Source organism: Crotalus tigris, unplaced genomic scaffold (genome assembly GCF_016545835.1).
Source record: "Crotalus tigris isolate CLP2741 ecotype Arizona unplaced genomic scaffold, ASM1654583v1 scf7180000018923.2277400, whole genome shotgun sequence".
NCBI classification, from domain to species: Eukaryota; Metazoa; Chordata; class Lepidosauria; order Squamata; family Viperidae; genus Crotalus; species Crotalus tigris.
In genome coordinates, this window is record NW_024097276.1 from 1,672,023 (window position 1) to 1,692,229 (window position 20,207).

At 39.7% G+C, this 20,207-nt stretch overlaps 1 protein-coding gene across 6 annotated transcripts in view; it reads left to right on the top strand.

Annotated features, from left to right (window-relative positions):
* The window catches only part of TRIP12 (thyroid hormone receptor interactor 12), a 104,777-nt gene that overhangs the window by 15,933 nt on the left and 68,637 nt on the right, over positions 1-20,207 (top strand). For 5 of the 6 annotated variants that reach the window (XM_039357439.1, XM_039357440.1, XM_039357441.1 and 2 more), the window contains exons 2-4: positions 1,932-2,078; positions 13,304-13,429; positions 16,375-17,183. In XM_039357439.1, coding sequence (XP_039213373.1) covers positions 1,981-2,078; positions 13,304-13,429; positions 16,375-17,183 — 1,033 coding nt within the window. In that variant the 5' untranslated portion in view covers positions 1,932-1,980. The remainder of the gene's footprint in view (positions 1-1,931; positions 2,079-13,303; positions 13,430-16,374; positions 17,184-20,207) is intronic. The other variant, XM_039357442.1, reaches the window with a different exon arrangement.

Here is a 20,207-nt window from a genome sequence, read left to right on the forward strand (position 1 = left end):
TAAAATTATGGCACTGAATGAATGGACTTATGGCCTATGTCTGAACGTTATGGCCATTGTAGTGCCCCCACAGTCACGTGATTGTGATGGTTGTTTGGCAGTCAGCATGTGCGATCTTTCCTGCAGGCTTCCGCAGAAAGTTAACGAGAAAGCCATTAGGGAAGGTTGCAAGCCATAGCCTTCTACCAGAGGAGTCCCTCCTGAAGGCTGGCTGCAAAAGGCTGTCATGAAATCCAAGCAGTAAATCTTCCTTGGATTTTGGCGGTGATTTTTTCCACCTAGCCTCCTTGAGAGCAAAAGAATTGTGCAAGGTGAAATCAATCTATCAAGCAGCAGTTTCACTCTCAAAGCTGGCCAGATGAGAGAGAATGACTAGTTTCAGGGGCATGTCTGCTATGTAAATTATAGCTGATTTTTAACTGTTTTTTTAATGGAGCACGTAAAGTCCAGATGGGTAACTACATGGTTTGTAAGAGAGTTGATGAATTTGATTTGCAAGTAAGTAGAGAGTCCTTGACTTACACCAGTTGCTTAGCAACCATATGAAATTACAATGGACTCCCCAAAAGGTACTTATCATTAGTTCTGAAGTTTCAATGGCTGCTCCTCCTCCCTTCCCGCATCCATGTGTCCGGAATTTGGGTGCTCAGCAACTGGCCCACATTTAGGGTTGTTTCCAGTATCTCGTGATCATGTGTTTATGATTCACAACATTTTTGCTTTGTACACACCATGTCTATGTGCTTCTATACTCTGTTTAAGAATATTTTTTATTTTTATAGGCGAAATGGGCTAGGTGACTGTGTTTCACATGCAACAGAGGTCTAAATATTAAATAGCATAATTAACATAATGTTCAGAAAAAATTCCTTGCTTTGAAATTCCATAAACATCATTATTAAAGAAATCTTGAAAAAATTGGCAGGTTGGTAGTGGAAAGGATTACAAATTTCTTAGTCAATTTATTCTCTTACTTTGTAAAATCAGAAAAATATGAGTTCATTATTATCATTTTTTTCTTTTAATAGTAGACAGTTGTAGGGAAGTTTGCATTTTCTACTAATCGACCTCGTTAGCCAATTAAAAGTAATCTTTTAATATGGTATATCCTGTCAGATCTGTTTATACTATGATATTGGGAGTATTTCAGCAAATAATTCTTACCTCTTGATTAAAATCTATCTTGCTCTTCCTGTATATGAAATATCTTCTCTTTTTTCACTGCATTGTGATAGGCCATTATTGAACTAAAATGGACTATTGGTCCATTTTTTATGATATAACTTTCATTGGATAATATTGCAAGAAAATAGTGATCCTGCGTAGTTTTTTGTAGCTTAAATATTGGAGCCAAAATAAGAAAATACTGATATTTAATCTTGAATTTTATCTACTCTTTTTGTATCCCAGCTGTTTATTCATTGTGTTAACTTTGGATCAATGTAGTTTGTGCATTTAAAAAACACCAGTATTGTCTATTCATTTTTTTTCCAGGCTGAACAATTGCATTATTTTCTATTGATGTGAGATATCATTTCCCTATCCTTAAAAACTGAATGAAATTTGATAGAGTTCTATTTTTTTTAAACTCTGGGATTATGTTTCATAATGAAATATATAACGTAATAATTTGAAAAAAATAGAAATTATTCTAGTAGGTAATTGAGAGGTAATTTAAACATTTCATAAAATCGGTTATTGAATGAAACAGTTACAATGCTTGATTCTCTATTTTATAAAACTGAAGTGTTAAAATAACCTTTAACATAAAATGGAAAGAGCAAGAGCAAAACAACATGTTGTAAGTTTCATAGTTATACTATTCAAGGTTTTTTTGCTGTACAGTAGTACGTGTCAGCCCGCATACAAACAATTTTGTTGGTAAATGTCCTATATTTTGATTAAATAAAAATGTTTGTTTTGTTTTTCAGTGAATGGTAGTGTCTAGAAAGGGTATGTCCCTTCAGGAGAGAGGTGCCAATGTCCAACCGGCCTAATAACAGTCCAGGGGGGTCACTGCGACGTTCACAAAGGAACACAGTCGGGGCCCAATCACAAGACGACGCAGTAGGAGGAAGGTATGCTAATTTCTTCAAATTTATCAAAAGTCAGCATAGTTTATTGTACAAAAGAAGCTACAATATCTTTTAAATATAAACTGGGGCTTGAATGTACTAATTAATATTTTGGATATTTTTGAATACACTGTTAACTAAAATGACAGGAAATTACGTAACTTTCTCCTAAGCACTAACTAAAAGAGCTAATTATTGATATTGCTATCTGAATTGAATATAGTAACAGCAAATACGAATCACATAGAACAACTGCAAAGAACAATTTTAAACAATGTACTATATTTTAAGGGAGAAGTGTACAAATATGGTTATACATACCAGAGTGAAATAATGTTTTCCCATTAAGATAGCGGAAACCAATAGCAGTGTAAAAATCAGGACCCCACTGATACTACTAGTTAGCGTAGTCAGGTTTTGATTGAACAGTTGGTTTGGGGGGCTGGAAAACTTTTCCAGTAAACTGAAGAACCTATTACAGTCTCCCACCCTTCTAGATAAACTTCTGATAAGAGTTGTGATTGGCAGATAGTTTTCTGCCAGGTTATGACGTTGGGAAAGGAAAATCAGTGTTTAATGTTTAATAAACCCTAAATATCTGATTTCAGGATACTACTATCCTGAAGTGGAACAATGGCTATGGTGGGAAGATATGACTTAGCATTGGGGACAGGACATTTATTTTGCTTTAGTTTTCTGCTGGCTGAAGGATAGATGGACAATCTTTAATTTAGGTGTGAGAAAATGGCAGTGTCTGCATCTTTTTCTTACCTAGCAGAAATTCATAATGAGCTTGAAAGCTTTTTCTCTTTTTTTACTATTTAAATACCACTTAATGTTAATATCTATATAACATATTTAGCAATTTCTACTGATATTCTATTTAGTTAATGTGTTGAAGGGCTTAAATAGTATGCAAGTTGTGTTTTAAAAAGGAGTTATGTAGCTAAGATCATTAGAACTGTAGGGATAAGATGAATTTGAACTACTGTAGATTTGATCTATTGTAAGTGGCCATTCTGGTGGTCAGTTTACTTTGAGTTTAAAGAAGCTTAAAATGGTTACTCCCTAGAACTGTATCTTAAACAGAAATATAACTTAGGTGTGTGCTTGTGAAATAACACTGTCAATGTCTGGAGCAAGATTTATTAAAGAATTAAAACTGATATAGCATTCACTCTAAATAAGATTTTGGTTTCAGTAAATATTGAAAATTATTTTCTCAAAATTTATAACTGAAGAACAACAGTAGGTTTTTAATAATTTTTCACTGAAAAAATTCATGTTTTCTGGATTTTCATGCAAAATACTTTTATGTTTTTTTTCCTCCCAGTTGTTTCAGCATTACACCAATAATTTCCTCTTTACTAATGGTAGGATACTTGTTTGCCTGGGGAAATTGAAGGATATCTAACAAACTAATCTCTAAGATCATGTTTGAAGAAATACATCCTGAGTTGAAATGCAATATTATCAAAGGATTAAGAGTAAATAGTTTAAATTATAAAAAAAGTAATATTGTTTCATGAGATGCACTAAAATTCTGAGTATTTTGTAATAGCTACTTTCAGAGTAGAAATAGCTCACCTTTAAATTTTTTAGGGAATACAGATGCTTCATGGAAATACTTTTTGTAGATGCTGAATGATTACATATTACAGGTAGATTTCTGATAGTTGATAATCCTTAGTTTTCAATTTAAAGTAGTTATTTTCTACATGAATCTGTATTTATTCATTATAGTTGCAGGCTATTTTTCTTTTTAATGCATTATACAGTAATGCTGTGTTCAGGTAGTCATTGCTGAACAACAGTAATTGAAATCAGCAAATCCATTGCTAAGTGACGCGATCATACTGTGTGATGTCAGAAGACTAACTTAAAATGCAGTTGCAGCAGTCTCAGTTGCTGTCAATAGGCGAATCTTGTGCATTTACAATATACCATGGTTGGGGGATCACCATTTGTGACCACCTAATGGCTTCTGTATCTACTTTGTTTGTTGGATATTGCAATGGAGGTTACAATTAGCAATTGTGGGACACTGAGACTGTCATAATTATGAGTCAATTGCCAAATCATGATTACCTGATTTTCAGCCCGAATCATTATTATGTGATCTTGCGGATGCTGTGATAGCTGCAACTATGAGGAGCAATCATAGGTTCTCATTCATCTCCATCATAACTTTGAATGATCACTGAATGAGAGGTCACTGAACTGCTGTATAAAATTTTTTATGTTGGCACCAATCTCTTTTGGGTACAGTTTCCAGAATGCTATACCTGCCCTTTTTTGAATCTATAAGTTATTAACATTGAAATATTAAGAGGTAATAATCAAGTACTGTTTCTTTCTGCAGTCTAGAAAATATTTCTAACTTCAAAGTGAAATTTATTTATTTATTTATGAGACTTATTTATTTATGAGACTTATATACCGCTTAAGTGCAAGCACTCTCTAAGCGGTGTACACCAGTAAGCAATGTATATATATATTTACATTGCCCCCAACAATCTGGGTCCTCATTTTACCTACCCTGGAAGGATGGAAGGCTGAGTCAACCTTGAGCCGGTGAGATTTGAACCGCTGACTTGCTGAACACAGTCAGCTAAAGTGGCCTGCAGTACTTCACTCTAACTGCTGCGCCACCTCGGCTCTATATTTGATATATAGTTAACGTAAGAAGCTCAGCTCTATAAATTCATTTACATTTTGAATAAATTTATAAGTTCTCCAGCATGATGGATGGAGAATCCACAATGGGTTAATTCAGTCCTCCTGCCCAATCAGACTATGTCAGTCAAAGTTGTCACGCCTGTCCTGGTCTGGGACCTCCCAGTTTCGACTTAGTCTGTTTGCCCAGAAGGACGTGACAATTTTGACTCCCAAATTCTTTGTTCTGGCAGGTTTGACTCATATGGAAAAATTTCCCTTTTTAACCTATTAGTGGATTCTCCTTGGCAGGACAGTCAGAAGTCACTCAGCTTCTGTCCAGCTCTCCTCTCAGAAACTTCAGGCTTCTGTCATCTGAAGCCTTTCTTAGTGACAGCTCCTTAGGTTTGAACTGCAGCCACCATTTTGTGGCCGCTAATCTGTCAAATTTCTGAAGGATCATTTACTAGGAACTCAGCCACAACTGGGAGGATTAGTTCAGCGCGATTGCTATACTCTTGCTGCTGCTGCCTCAGCAATTAACAGATTTGCTAGGCAGTTCCTTGTCACTATCAACTATTTTTGTCCTCAGACTGCCCACTGCTGCTATCAGCTGTTTTTCAGACTCGAACTCCCCGCTGCTGCTAGGAGGCGCTGCGACTGCCGCGCCTCTCAACTGTTTGGCACGGAATTCTAGGCTTTCCCTGGGCAATCTGCCGCTTTTAACCAGTTGCTCAGGAAGAGAGGGAGACTGCTCCAGGCGTTTCTCCCAGCCTTTTAGAGTGGCGATTCTGTCGCCTCACATTCAAACTCACCAGGAATGTACCATTCCTTGTACAAAAATGAACAATTATTTATCTTTGAAGGCTTGCAATTTGGAGGAGGCTAGGTCCGGTGCGCACAGCGCCTGTCTAAATGGCCACTAGACAATATTTCTCAGTCAGCGTTTGCCAGCTTCCTCGCCTTACCAGTTGCGGATGACATTTTGAATACCGTCACAGAATGGCTCTATCCTTTTCCTGCTTGTTGTGGGCGCCATTTTGGTTGCCTCACGACAGCCACTGAGCCTCACTTGCTCACATCTAGCTCAAGGGCAGCACAATTGACAGGTTCCCCCCTTCTGAAATTTGCTTGTCAAACACCTGAATCACAGAGGGCCAGCCTTTCACCATCCATGATTACAAGATCACTATCTGGCAGCTTCTCTCCAACACCAATTCTCTCTCATAACCTTTACAAGCAATTCATTATCACAGGCCTTTACCGCTTAGAACTCCTTCACCTTAGCCAATCTTCCACTCTGCATCTAGTGGTTGCTCGCTAGGCCCTGACCATCGCCACTAAGTGAGACACTTGAGATCTCGTCACTCAGCTGGACATAAGACTGCATTATGGACAACACTGACTTGTCCCAGTGACGAGCGCTCTAATGTGCTCAGCGTGAACCCGGTTTTGCTGGTGGGCCGGACTATGCTGCACGTCAGTCCCATCGCAGTGGGCAACTGACGATTCTCTTGCAGACAGAGATTGTTTTCAGTGGTCAACTGGAACCTTCTCATTTCATCATGGCAGAAAACACTGAGCCACAGGCTTCTGTTTTGATCAGGCAACCTAAACACAAGTCCCCTTGCAAGAGGCCGCGGCTAAGGTAAAGGCCAAATCTAAATCTAAGGGCAAGTAAGTCAGCTGAAAAGCAGGCCAGCCTCGCACATCGTGCCTTGGAGAAGCAGTTCTCCCGGGCACAATGACTTGCGGCAGGGGAAGTGGGCAAACCACCACTTCTCCCACTTGGGGCTGCTCACAATTTATTGCTTCAGCACAGGCATGGTCCCCGGACCGGGAGCCTGAGCAGGTCACTATATGGACCTTTGGTCAGGAATGTCCACCCCTTTTTGGGGAGGGACTTGAACCACAGGGTCCCTCTACGGAACCTGCAGCAACATTTACCCCGACAGCAGCAGGGCTTCGCCCTTCACAGGATCCTTCATTTGCTGATCAGCTGCAGGCCATGATATCTCAGGCAGTCCTTCAAGCGATGGCTTCCTCTGGACATCAACAATCTTCATCCATTCCAAGACCTTCATCAGCTCCAACCATCTTGACACGACCTATAGTGATCGACCGTCCAGATTCAATCTCGCCTCCTCATTCCCTGGGAAGCGACTCTATAAGCTCTGCTGATTATGACTGCACTGGAGATCAGTGGTTGGATTGTGAGGAGCCTTCACAAGATTCTCATCCCATGGTAGAACTCTTTAACTCTGCGCTCTTTCCATCTCTACTTCGCAGGGCATGTGCAGCGGGTAAGATCAACCCAGACCCTATTCCCACCCCGGAACTGTCCTCTACTCAGGACATGGATCTGTTATTTTCGGAACTGGTAGTCAGGCGTCAACATATCCTCTGTCCCCCTTTATTCCTCAAAAACATTCAAGGACAATGGGAATTCCCAGGCACCCAACCTTCCCAGGGGGGAGCAGAGTGCAAGTTAGTGGATATGGCCCCGATCTTAACAGATCTATTGGAGGTGCCTATGGTGGACGACTCCCTAGCCCCACTATTCTCATCATCCAGGTTGCCAGGAGATATCTCTGATGCCCTAAGAGCAGAGGACAAAAAAATCAGAGCTCTCCTTGCGTAAAGCACACCAGGCATCAGCATGGGCAGCAAAGCGGCAACCACCATGCCATTCTTTGCCAGAATTTTCCTCATCTGGCTCAGACAACTTCAGGTGACAATTCCCCTAGAGGAGGTGAGGATCAGCTCAGAGTACATGGTGGACATATCCTTGTACACTGCCAGACATTCGGCCTGAGCGATGGCTTCCAGCGTCGTCGCGCGACAACTGCTTTGGCTCAAGAACTGGAGAGCAGAGAGTAAAAACAAATGGCATGTGGCCACAGCTCCATTTAAGGGAGAACGACTATTTGGAGAGGCACTAATGCCCTATTTAGTGGAGAATAAACAAAAACAGAAGGTGATCTCTCATCTGATTAGGAGAGCAAATAGGCGGTTCTTTCCCTAGGCTGGTCTTCAGTCCTTTCGGATGGGACCAACCACAGAGGCTGGACAAACATCCAGGCCCTTTGTTCCCAAAACAGACCGTTCATTCGACAGGGTGAGTTACAGGGACTGACCCCGACAGCAAACCCAGGGTAAGGCACCCTTTCAAGGCAGAGGAGGCCATACCTTTCGTCGCTCCAAGTGACTTAGGGGAATCCTTCCCCATTGGTGGCAGACTCGCTCTATTTATCCACCAATGGGAAAACACAGTCACAGACTCCTGGGTACTATGCACCATAAGGGAGGGTCTGTCCCTGGAGTTTGTAACCAGACCTATAGATCATTTCATTTCTTGTCCAATGTTAAGGAACCCAACAAAGGGGTCTCATGATAGACGCCATTCGACATTTATTAAACATCGGGGCCATAGAGGAGGTCCCAGCGGACCAGGTAGGAAAGGGATATTACTCCATCCTTTTTGTGGTCCCAAAATTCTCTGGAGGATGGAGGGCAATCCTTGACCTCAAGGGTCTGAACTACCATCTCGAGTATCGGAAGTTCAAGATGCAGATGCTCCATTCCATCCTGGGCAGCGTCAGGCGAGGGGATTTCATGACATCCGTCGATCTCACAGAGGCATATTTACACATCCCCATCCTCCCGGATCATCAACAATTTCTGTGGTTTTGTTATGCCAACCGTCACTTCCAATACAGGGCCCTGCCGTTCGGCCTCTCGTCAGCCCCCAGGGTCTTCACCAAGATCCTGGCTGTTCTCGTGGCACACTTAAGGTTGGTACCAGTACGCGTCCAGTGTTACCTGGACGACATCCTGATCCAATCATCCTCCATCCCGACTGCCCAGTCAGATCTGGCTCTAACAATCAGGACTCTTGATAAACTTTCAGAAAAGTCAGACGGTCCCCTCGACCTGCCTCCTACCTCTCGGTGCGGTAATGGACACAAACTCTTGTCATGTTTACCTGTCAAAGGACCGTCAAAACAGCATCCGAGACCTGGTCCTCAGGGTCCGCAGGGAGCGTGTAGTGACACTAGCTTTGCTCTCCCAGCTGCTGGGGAAGTTAATATCTTGCATAGCACTAGTGCCCTGGGCCAGACTACACTCCCGGACCCTTTAGTGGTTCTTGCTATCATTTCAGAGACTGGACACCAGCTCCTCCAACCAACAAGGAACAGTTCCATGTCAGGTCCTCCGATCTCTCAATTGGTGGGCATCCTCGGCCATAAGCAGGGGGTCACTCTTGTGACCATATTGTGACCATGGATGGCAGTCTATTTGGCTGGGGGGGCGCACCTCCAATCTCAGATGGCTCAGGGTCGATGGTCGCAATTGGACCTGACGCACAACATCAATTGGTTGGAGCTCAGGGCGATCCATCAGGCTCTCCGCCACTTCCACATCGAGATTGGGGGGAGCAACATGTGCTGGTCCTCATGGACAATATAGCTGCAAAGGCCCATGTGAACCGGCAAGGGGGCACTCGTTCCAGTTCCCTCATGAAGGAGGCTTGGTCGCTGGGTTCCTAGGCAAGGTCAACCTTCTTTCCATCAGGGCTGAGACATCTCGGGATAGGCGAATCGGCAAGTGGACTTCCCCAGCAGGTCAACAGTGGACCATTCAGAATGGCGGCTGCACCCAGATCTCTTTACAGAGATGACAGACAGGTTTGGCCATCCACTCCTGGACCTGTTCGCTTCGCCGGAGAACGCACAACTTCCCAGATTCTTTTCCCATTTTCCTTCTGGGGGCGGAGGGAACGGATGCCCTCTGCAGTACATGGCCATGGGGTCTGTTGTACGCCTTTCCTCCTCTCCCTCTGATTCCGGCAGTTATCAGAAGGATACTACAGGAGCAGGCGGAATTAATATTCATTGCACCACACTGGCCATGACGACCGTGGTTTGCAGACCTCGTGAGCCTTTCAACGACTCCATGGCGGATTCCAGAGAGTCGCATAGTTCTAACACAAGGGGCTCTGCAACATCCAGAGCCCCAATGGCTCCAATTAGCCGCCTGGCGCTTGAGCGCCGTACCCTGATACAGGAGTCATACTCGTCAGGCGTGATTGACATGATTCAGGCATCCAGGAGACTAGAGACTAACCGCATTTATGATCACACTTGGCAGAATTTCTGCCACTGGTGTGACAAGATCCACTTGAGTCTCTTGGAAGTGAGCATCCCAAGGGTCTTGGACTATTTATTAGAGGGTATCAACAAGGGATATTTCCATGTACTTTGCTTGTCAGAAGACGACTCGGAAGGTAGCACATGGAGATCACATAACCCAGGATGCTTCAGCCTTCATAAATATACGCCAGTTGCCAAGTGCCAGAATTTTGATCACATGACCGTGGGAATGCTGTGCTAGTCGTAAGTGTAAGGACCAGTCACCTTTGTAAGTCACCGTTGTAAATGTGTTGTGCTGTTGTAAATTCAAATAGTTGCTAAATGAATGGTTGTAAGTCGAGGACTACCTGTACAAAACAGAATATCTTGTTTTAAGCTTAAATTTGGATTGTATTTAAAAAATTCTCCTGAACATTAGCTAAAACTGTAAGATTTGTATTGTTGTAGGACAACTTTCTTAACTGCCTCATATGACTTTGATTCTGTGAAATTCATAACATCTTTTTTGGCATCTTAAACTCCAGAATAAATTATCACTTGTATGTATGTATGTATGTATTTGATTGATTGATTGATTGATTGATTGATTTGTGTGTCTAAAGGTGACTTTTTGAGCATTATAGAACAGTATTTTATGCATCTTTTACAATGTTTTAATTTAACCACACCACAATTTTTCAAATGTATAACAAAACAGTTCCATTCATGAAGCGCTGGAATAAAATTGGATGAGTAAGAGGACAAGTAAAAATATTTCAAATGGAAAATAATTCTGAAGAATATCAAATCAACCTTTATTGTCAAAATACAACATGTGTGCAATGAGAGAGGCATATTTGTGCTTTGGCTGACAAAAGCCTCTTGAAGGAGAAACAGTCTCCCATAACATAGACTCCAAATAATTTTTTGAAAGTTATTACATTAAGTTCAGGGTTTTTTGTAGTAATTTCTAGTAGTACAGCCTATGTACAAAAACATAAATAAGCATATTTGAAACATCTTTATCCCACATCATGGTAAGCATGCTTAGCATTTGTCAACTTGAGTTGATGCTATATCAGATTTGTTCCTTTCAAGATTATAAAGATTATACTTTATCTTTTAATCAAATGATTACTCAATTATTTACTGTCTTAGGCCACATCCATACACTTGTTTTGCCATGTTCCTCCCATTCTGAAACCAGCAGGAAATTCTGTCTCTTGCTGCACCCAGAGCCTAGCTGGAATGATTCCATGCTGTGCTACTGTTAATATAGCTTTAATGCACAACAGTCTAAGGACTCACCATTTGAAATTTCTCCTTCAGTTAGCAAGTACAATGTTTTGGTTGCTCCATGTATTTCAGTTTTTTTCTTTTTGTTGTACTACCAGTTAATTGAATTTTTAGTTATATGTAATTCTGCCCACTATGTAGCAGCAATGAAAAGAGATTTAAAAATATCTCTTCAGTGCTATCATGTGGTCACCCAGATTTGTGTAGTTGATATACCATCTCTTGGTGTATTGTTGAAAAGATGATATTTGAGAAAGTTTAAATGTAGAGGTTGGTTTGGGAGCTGTAAACTGTCCTAAGAACAGTGTAAGGAGAGGAAATAAGGTCATCTCTGGGAGAAGGTGAGAAGAAAGATTTGCAGGGAAGAAAATTCCTTGCCATGCATGTTTTATATGGTTTCCTTATTATTTGCCCTCAAGGTCTTCTCTTGACTATATCTGTGGACACCTGACTTCTTATGAAAAGTCTAAGATATAATTAAAGTGAAACAAAATGTATTCATTACTTAAAATATACTCTTTTACATGTTACAGGAAGTTACATGTTTTCAAGTCCATGAGCTACCATTATAGTTTTCCTTAACTAAGCTCATTCACAATCAAATACATTATCTGGGTCCAGACAGTGGTTTTAACCTGTGGGCTTTCTTATGGTTTAGGGCTATAGTATCTGAAGGAATATTTCTTTCAAACCAAATCCTGAGACGATTTCTGAAGATCTTGTTCCAGGTGCTCTCCCATCCTGAGGTGTGTTAGCTACCTGAGGATCGGCCTTTTCAAAAGTACTCTCTGCTCCCCTATTTAGGAGAGATTCCTTCAGTGAAGTATGCTAGGTATCTTTTTGAGTGTGTGTGTGTGTGTGTGTGTGTGTGTGTGTGTGTGTGAGAGAGAGAGAGAGAGAGAGAGAGAGAGAGAGAGAGAGAGAGAGAGAGAGAGAGAGGGGTAAATACAATTTTAGCCTTCCGGGTCTCTTAATAATGTTCAAATGCTGCTCTGATATAACTATTACTGCTTTTATTTTCTGATTTTTTTGCTTATTACTTTATTTTGTTTTTTGCATGGTATTTATAAATATGTTCATTTAGATTTATTTGTAATAGTAAATTGTAAAGTGTTCTTTTAAAGGAAATTGATAAGGAATGGATTTGAATAAATAAAAGTAAATGACATTTGGGGACAAAGCTGTTACAAAGTACATGCATGGTTACTGAAATAGATGCTCTTTCTTGCATTCATCCTCTACATACAGGTAGTCTTTAGTTAGCAACTGTCCTGTTTAATGACCATTCAAAATTACAACGATATCTGTTTCCTGGAAGTGACAATAGCACTTCCTATCCCCATCTCCATTTCTTCCATTTGCTTTCATTATTTATATCTTTCATTCTTTTTCTGGATTTTCAAGTAAACTTGCCTATCCATATTCCATGGGTTTTATGGTTGATCAAATCCTTAAATTGTGCGCTCATGTTCAAATAGAAATATCATTTGTAGGATCATATTGTCAAATTAAACATCTCTGGAGTAGTTAATATCATTTACATCATTTCATCTTCATGATGTAAGCTGCCCAGAATTGCTTGGTAGATAAATGGGCTGCATACAAATTTAATAAATAATAATAAATAAGTTTTGACTAACCCAGGCTGCATTTAAGCAATTTCTTTCTTTTTATTTTTACAGCAGGGCTTGCAAATTTCTCTAAAATCAGCTAATTTTTATTTTTGTACAGGTGGGACTTGTTTAATCAAAATCACAGTAATTTAATGTAGTTTAAATCTGTTGAGAAAGAAAGCACAAATGTTCAGGAATATTTTTCAAAGTAACTCAGTATAAGTCGTTAAATAAAATAGGCATATATTAACAATAAAAGAAAGTAGAAGTTTTCGAACAGCTTACAGTTTCTAAAACTTTAATGTAAATTATTGGAACAATAGGAAGAACAAAACATCAAAAGAAAATCTAATGTTTTAAACATAATTTCAGGTATAGGAGTTCATAGCTTAGTAGCACTGTTCCCTAAACATGTTATGCAACTTAATGAGAAACTGTGTTATAAATTCAGTGTGTAAATACTCCTTATGTATGTTTGTGTTTGTGTCCCAGTGTTTTTCATAGGTTTCTGTTTTTAACTTTCTGCTGACAGGTCACATTTAGGGCAGGCAAAACATAAGGCACGTAGCCCTTCTGAAAGTAGAAAATCTATTTCAAAGGCACCCAAAGTGCAGTCCAATACTACTACTGAACAGTCCAAAGGACACTTTTCTAAAAGGTAATAGCTTTATATTTTGAATTCACTAATGTAACTTCAATGGAATATGCTGCAAACATGCTGATTTATTATAAACATTGAAATAACTTTTACCTGATTTGAGTAAACAGAAAAAATTTCAATTTCAGACATTCAGATTTGAAATATAAGTACATGGTGATGAAAATTTGACAAGCCTGATGTCAGCAGAATGAAAGGTGTCCGTTTGAGAATAAAAAGCAGTATACTTGCAAATCTGTTCTAACCTGCAAGATAGAGAATAGATGAATATTATTTATGGCAGATTGGTGTTTTAATAAACTTGTTTGTAGATATTGAAAATTAGAGATATAACCTGCTCAGAAATAATTTGGGAGAAATGCTTTAGCCTTGTGCAAACATAGCACTTCTCTGCTATTTGCTAAAGTATGCAAGTCTTTTTTAAAGCTTCCATGGAAGTAAAAAAAAGATGAAACAGCTTTAAGAGTCATGTTAAAGAGACACTGCTTTAATTATTTTTTTCCTTAAAGGAACAACATATCTTTGTGAAATTGCTTCCTGTAATTAATAATAGAAAAATGATGTGCTCATGCAAAGTCAAAAGCATTCTTTCATTTTCAAGGTTTGTGAAGCCTTTCTGAATTCAGCTGGCTGTCTGAATCATAATCTGTTTATTCATTTCAAAAGATGAATAGGTATTTTGATTTTTTAAATTTCCTATTTGGGAAATTTAATGGAGTCCTCTTTATCTAGTGAAATAACAGTTCAATTGTCCAAGTAATATGGAATCAGATTGTTTCATTGAACACTTTACCATCTTTAATTTTGTTCAGTATTTGCACTTTTCATTGTGAAACTCAGTATAGTCCCAAGTGAAGTATTACAAGCTCTGATATAAGAACATCAGATGTGAAGCAAGGAAACTTCACTGTGTTGACAATCAGAATTCGTTTGTTGCCATTTCTCATAAAGGTAGTTCTGGGAACAAAATAGCAAAGATATAGAAATTCTTTATTTCGAAAGTGCTCAATAGCATCTCTTTGGTGGAATTTGACACTGATTATTGAATATGTTTGTCTCTAGTTGGCAAGAAACCATGTTGAACCTGCAGGTGTGATATAAGTAGTTTATTTTTGCATTTAAAGCTTTCCCCCCTCCCTCCCCCAAAAGTGAAGCTTAATACAAGATGTAGTTTGTGCCTTGGCCTGTAACCCATTCAAATTTGCTGTATTTACTACATAGAAATTCTTAACTTTCTAGCCCAGTGTTTCTCAATCTTGGCAATTGTAAGGTGCATAGATAGCAATTCCCAGAATTCCCCAGCCGGTTGAGAAACAGTGTTCTAGGTCGCAGGCATGTCAAACTGCTGGCCCATGGGCTGGATGCGCCACGGCGAAACCGCGCCCACCCTATTGCAGGCAATGGGGAAAAAGACGCAATACGTCGCACAACATCACGTGACGTTGTAAGTTTGACATGCCTGTTCTAGGTTAATGAATATATTTAAGTTAAGAGCATGTTTTGGGTATTTTTATAAAATAACTGTGATCTGTGATCACAAAATATGATTGCATTTATTTCCATTCCCCATCTTTCCTCATAACTTATAACTTCTAAAGAACAGGTGATTTTATACTCTTCAAATACTGGATCACACGACCCAGTAATTTTATTTTGAAAAGATGTTTAGAGATTATGTCATTTTTGAAAATAAATATGAAGCCAAAGATAGTCATATTGTAATGTGCCAGCTTTCTATTTCTTTTTGTAATTTTTTTTTTAAAGCCAAGTTGGGCAAAAAAACTAATAAATATCCAAGAAATTATCTATGGTCAGACTCCAGAATTATATTTGCTACTGTTCCTTCATATAATTTACTATAAATCAGTGGTGGCGAACCTATGGCACACATGCCAGAGGCGGCACTCAGAGCCCTCTCTATCGGCACGCGCGCCATGTGCTGGAGATGGCAACCATCCCTCTTCAACCAGCCGCCCGCTAACATGGCTGGATGCATCCCAGCACAGCTGGTTTCCCTCCCCCGTCCCATCCCTCCTGACCTCACATGCTCTCCTTTGCCTGGACACGACCCACTGCATCGCCTCCTCAGCTGTCGGCCGTCTGTCCAGATGAGAGGCAGCTTCTCTGAACTGCTGGTGGTAGGCTGCAGAGCCCCAGAGTGCACCAGTTGAGGGGCCGGCAGGCTGCGGCTGCTGACGAACACTGTCAGCCCCCATGCGCTCGCTGGCCTCCGTGCGGGGGCCGATGGTGTCAGACAGCAGCCGCCCCGGCCCCTGCCTCGCCTTGCCCTGCAACAATGGCACCCCACCCTGCCTCGCCTCACCCTGCAGGATGACCCTCCTGCCCACTGTCCCACCTGCCAGAGACCCCCTGGATCTCCCCCAATCCTGCCCGGTCCCCACAGGCATTCCTCCCCACCAGCGAGGTGACCATGCCCACCTTGGACACACCCACCCAGTCTGCTTTGACCACCGCAGACACGCTCACCCAGTGGGCCATGCCCACCCGGCACCCGGCGATACATAAGTGGGTTTTGGGTTGCAGTTTGGGCACTTGGTCTCTAAAAGGTTCGCCATCGCTGCTATAAATAAACTCCCAGCTGAAAATGTTGCACAATTATACTAAATATTAACTTTAAAAATTACTTAAATATAATTCATGCTTTGGGAGTTTTCAGCATTAATTGTTTAGTATGTTTGAAAGATACAAATCTATCAGCAGTAAGAGAATTTGTAAACCTTTGTAGCACAACTACTTAGTTGATTATTATGATTTGGCTCAAAGCCTTGCTCTGAATCTGTGTTCTTATACAGAGGTAATATAGTAACTGTTCACCTACATTTTCTTGAAAAGTACAAATTAAATAGCCAGATGATTTCTGCAGGTTTTAAAAATACCATTTTCTTTGCTGAGTAGTAATATTGAATTTATGTTTACCTTCTCAGAGGCTGTAGCTCATCTGCTATTATAATTCCACAACAAGAGGCTCTGGACACAGACAGTACTTTAGAGCAACAAAAAACTGGGCAGGTGCCTAAAAGAGACAGCTCTCAAGGAGTGAAACGCAGTGCTAGCCCAGATTACAACCAGACAAATTCTCCTAGCCCTGCCAAAAAAACCAAAGCACTTCAGCACGCTGATTCTTCTTCGGACTTGGAAAGAAATAAATCTCAGACTAAGTCTAAGAAAAGACATTTGCATCAAGAGCAAGAGTCAAAGTCTTCACAATTGCCATCAACCAGTAAAGCTCACACCAGAAAGGGTGGAGCTACTGTTAGCTCCAGAAGCCAGAAACGGAAAAGGACCGAAACCTTAACTATTGTAAAGAGTCGTTCAGCAACTGAATCAACTGGCAGTGAAGAGAGACCAGCAAAACCCACCAAGCTGGCTTCAAAATCAGTGAGCTCAGCCAAAGCTGGGTGCAGTACCATCACAGATTCCTCCTCTTCAGCCTCTACATCTTCCTCCTCCTCTGTTGTTGCTTCTGCATCTTCTGCTGTTTCTCAAGGTGCTAGAGTCAAACAGGGAAAAGACCAGAGCAAGGCCAGGCGCTCCAGATCTGCATCCAGTCCCAGCCCACGGAGGAGTAGCAGGGATAAAGAACAAAATAAAATAGGTGGCTCTTCAAAGTTTGATTGGGCTGCTCGTTTTAGCCCCAAAGTTAGTTTGCCTAAAACAAAACTTTCTCTACCGGGCTCTTCTAAGCCAGAGGCATCAAAACCTGGGCCTTCAGGATTACAAGCTAAACTAGCAAGTGAGTTGTTGAAAATGTTTTAATTTCTCTGAGATCTTAGAAATTTATTATTATTGTAAATTAGCTATTGTAATAATTTAGTAAGATCTGCATTAAGTCATATGAATGATAACTTACCTGATATAATCACTGCATGATTAGTAAGTTCAAGAAAAGGCTATTGGGGCTCTAAGCAAGGAGTGTATATTTCAGGTGCAAAGAAACATTAGTTCTTACTCTTGATCTCTGTTCCAATGGTATGTCTTTTTACTCTTAAGTTCTTTGTTTATAATGGACTAGGAAAGATTTAACTTTTCAGTGCCCTCTAGTTTTTATATATTTTTCCTGCATTTCAAGCTATCCTACTTTTTAGCATATTTTATGTTGAATGAGTCCACTTTTCTTATTTCTTAAGTTGTATCTTCCAACCAAGAATAGGAATTATTTATTCATAATCCTGTGTGGCAAAGAGGAGAGAAGGGTATCAACACCAGGGTTACTAAGTGTAGAAAAGGTGATCAGATCTAAATAATGAAATTTTTTGCAACATTTTCTACTGCAACATAACTTAGAGACTGAAAGGATTCTGTTCAGAGTTTCTCTTTGATACTTAAATTATCAATTATCAACTAACATATCCTGTTTTTCCAGTAGATTTCTAACTTTGCAATCCATATCATTTATAAATATACATATTTACCATGTGCTATAAGAAAACAATGCATACTTTTGCAGTAAATATTTAGTTTAAGGAGAACAATTTTGAAATTAAAAAATCTCCTATTTTGTCACTGTAGTCTATACTACCATATGTTCAAAGCAAGAATATTCAATATTAGCCTGGAATGTTATGCGCAAAGGGAAGGGAAATTCAGATCTTGGCATCCATCATGCCGTGCTGACACGTCTCTACACTAATAAAGGTTTTTTTAGGTTAAACTATGCCTGAAAATTCTTTGAAGTGTTTCATTAGTCAGACACATGACAATATGTTTGTGTACATGTTTGGTGATGTATAATATCTAAAAATAATTTGTTCTGTAAAATTCAGGATAGAGTGTATCATATTTATAATTCTTGCTATCTGAAACTATATTCATTGGATTTAGTGTAGAACATGAATATTTTTTATGTAAATATTGAAAATCTAGAGCACTACTGTGTGATGCTGATTTTTAATATATGTATTTGCTGGGCCATTTCATGTCTAGATATAGTTTGAACTAAACAGGTTTTTTAAAACCTGGAATTAGTTAAAATTAAATCTGTGTGCAGTTTAATTCATATAAAATTTATTACGTTTCTAATATTTCCAAATGAGTTTAGAAAGGCTACTACAAAATACCAGAATGCTGCTTCTGAGTCGAAACAAAACAATTTCTACGTGTTCCTTTCTTAACAAAAATTGCCTAGTCCATACTGTTTTGAGAAAATCAGATGCCTCTAGGAAAATCATAGACTATGAACAAATACTTCTGTTTACCAGAAATTAGTCTTGAGAAGTATGTTCCTTTTGATACTGTTTGTGATAAATAGACATATTGACAGTTAAAAGCCTTTGACAGCTTCAACCTTATGAAATGTTCTATTTTTTTTAATAACAATCCAAATTGTTCATCATTCTGTAGCAAATTTTAGAGGAAGGATTGTGAAGAACTACTTAAATAGCAGATATTCAAGTCTGTCCTGTGTTGACAGGGAGGATGGGATGAAGGAAGCAGAGCAAGACATAGTCCTTTACCCAATCAGAAGAATTTTAATATCTGAAGAGGGGTAATATCAAAGAGCATTTAGACTAAATTTTTAGAAAAGAATAACTTTTTATTTAAAAATGTTTTACTAATATGCCTGAGTATGTTTACAGTCTAAATATTAGTGCACAGATTTGAAAAAGATTTGCTTGTCTAAAAATTAAGCCTTTTCTTTTTCTTTTTTGCTGTTCAACCTTATAGTTTAGAATCAAAATTTTCTGTTAAAGTAGAATTCTTTTCTACGGCACTGGCTGAAACTTCAAGGTTTTAGCACCAACAGATATTCCTTCAAAACGATTTCTAATATTTGTTTATTAATTTTCTTCAGAAAAAAATTAAGGAGAAATCAGAGTAGTTGAAATGTGGGCAAACTCATTTCTAACTTTAGTTGAAATTGTGCCTTGGCACTCTGTTTTTTTACGTATGTTCAGTTGAGTTTGTTCTTTTTCTTTTGCCAGTGGCACAGTAGACATCTCATCCATTTCATCCCTCTCAATTGTTCCATATACTATGGGATGAAGAGGTCTATGGATTAGGAGAGTGGGCACAATTCTATCCTGAGCCCCAGTAACCTTCCTATTTCAAGTGGCAACTAAGAGCTTGGCAGGACTGTGCAGTAGATCTGCAGTTATAACCTCTAGTTCTTTCTGAAATCCGTCCAGTCCCATTAGTTGCTGGGAGTGAAGCGGCTTAATAGGTCCTCAAGGGAGAGCGGATACAGCTCATGTTTTCTTCACCAAGCTGTGATCTGACCACAACAGCTGATGGCATTTAAAAGAAGCACTCTAAAGGCTTCCCCCTCTCCTGCTTTTAATTTCTAGAGAACTTGGGAAGGGCCCTTCTGAGATACTTATTCCACTCCCATTCCTCTATTCTGCTCAGATTTCATTTATCAGACCATTGTCTAGTTTGTGGCTCTTCTTTCTGTCTCCCATGTTCTCACAGCCCATTGCAACATCTGAATATCCTCAGAATATTGATGGTACCTAATCCCATGCTGTCAAATGACCTCATGTATATGTTAAATAGGAAGGCAGAGAGAGTTGAGCCTTGGGGGATCCCACATAAGAGGGCTGCAGGATATATCTGTCCCCGATCTACATTGGTTGGAGCTGATCCCAGAGGAAGGAGGAAAGTCAGCTCTCCCCAACTCCTATTCTCCCCAACTCCTGTTTTCTCCCCAACTCCTATTCAATACCATGTTGAAAGGTATTGAAGGCTGCCAATAGAAATCAGGGAGAATATAAGTATAGACACACTATTCTCCTTCCAGCGACCATCTAATGCTGTTTCA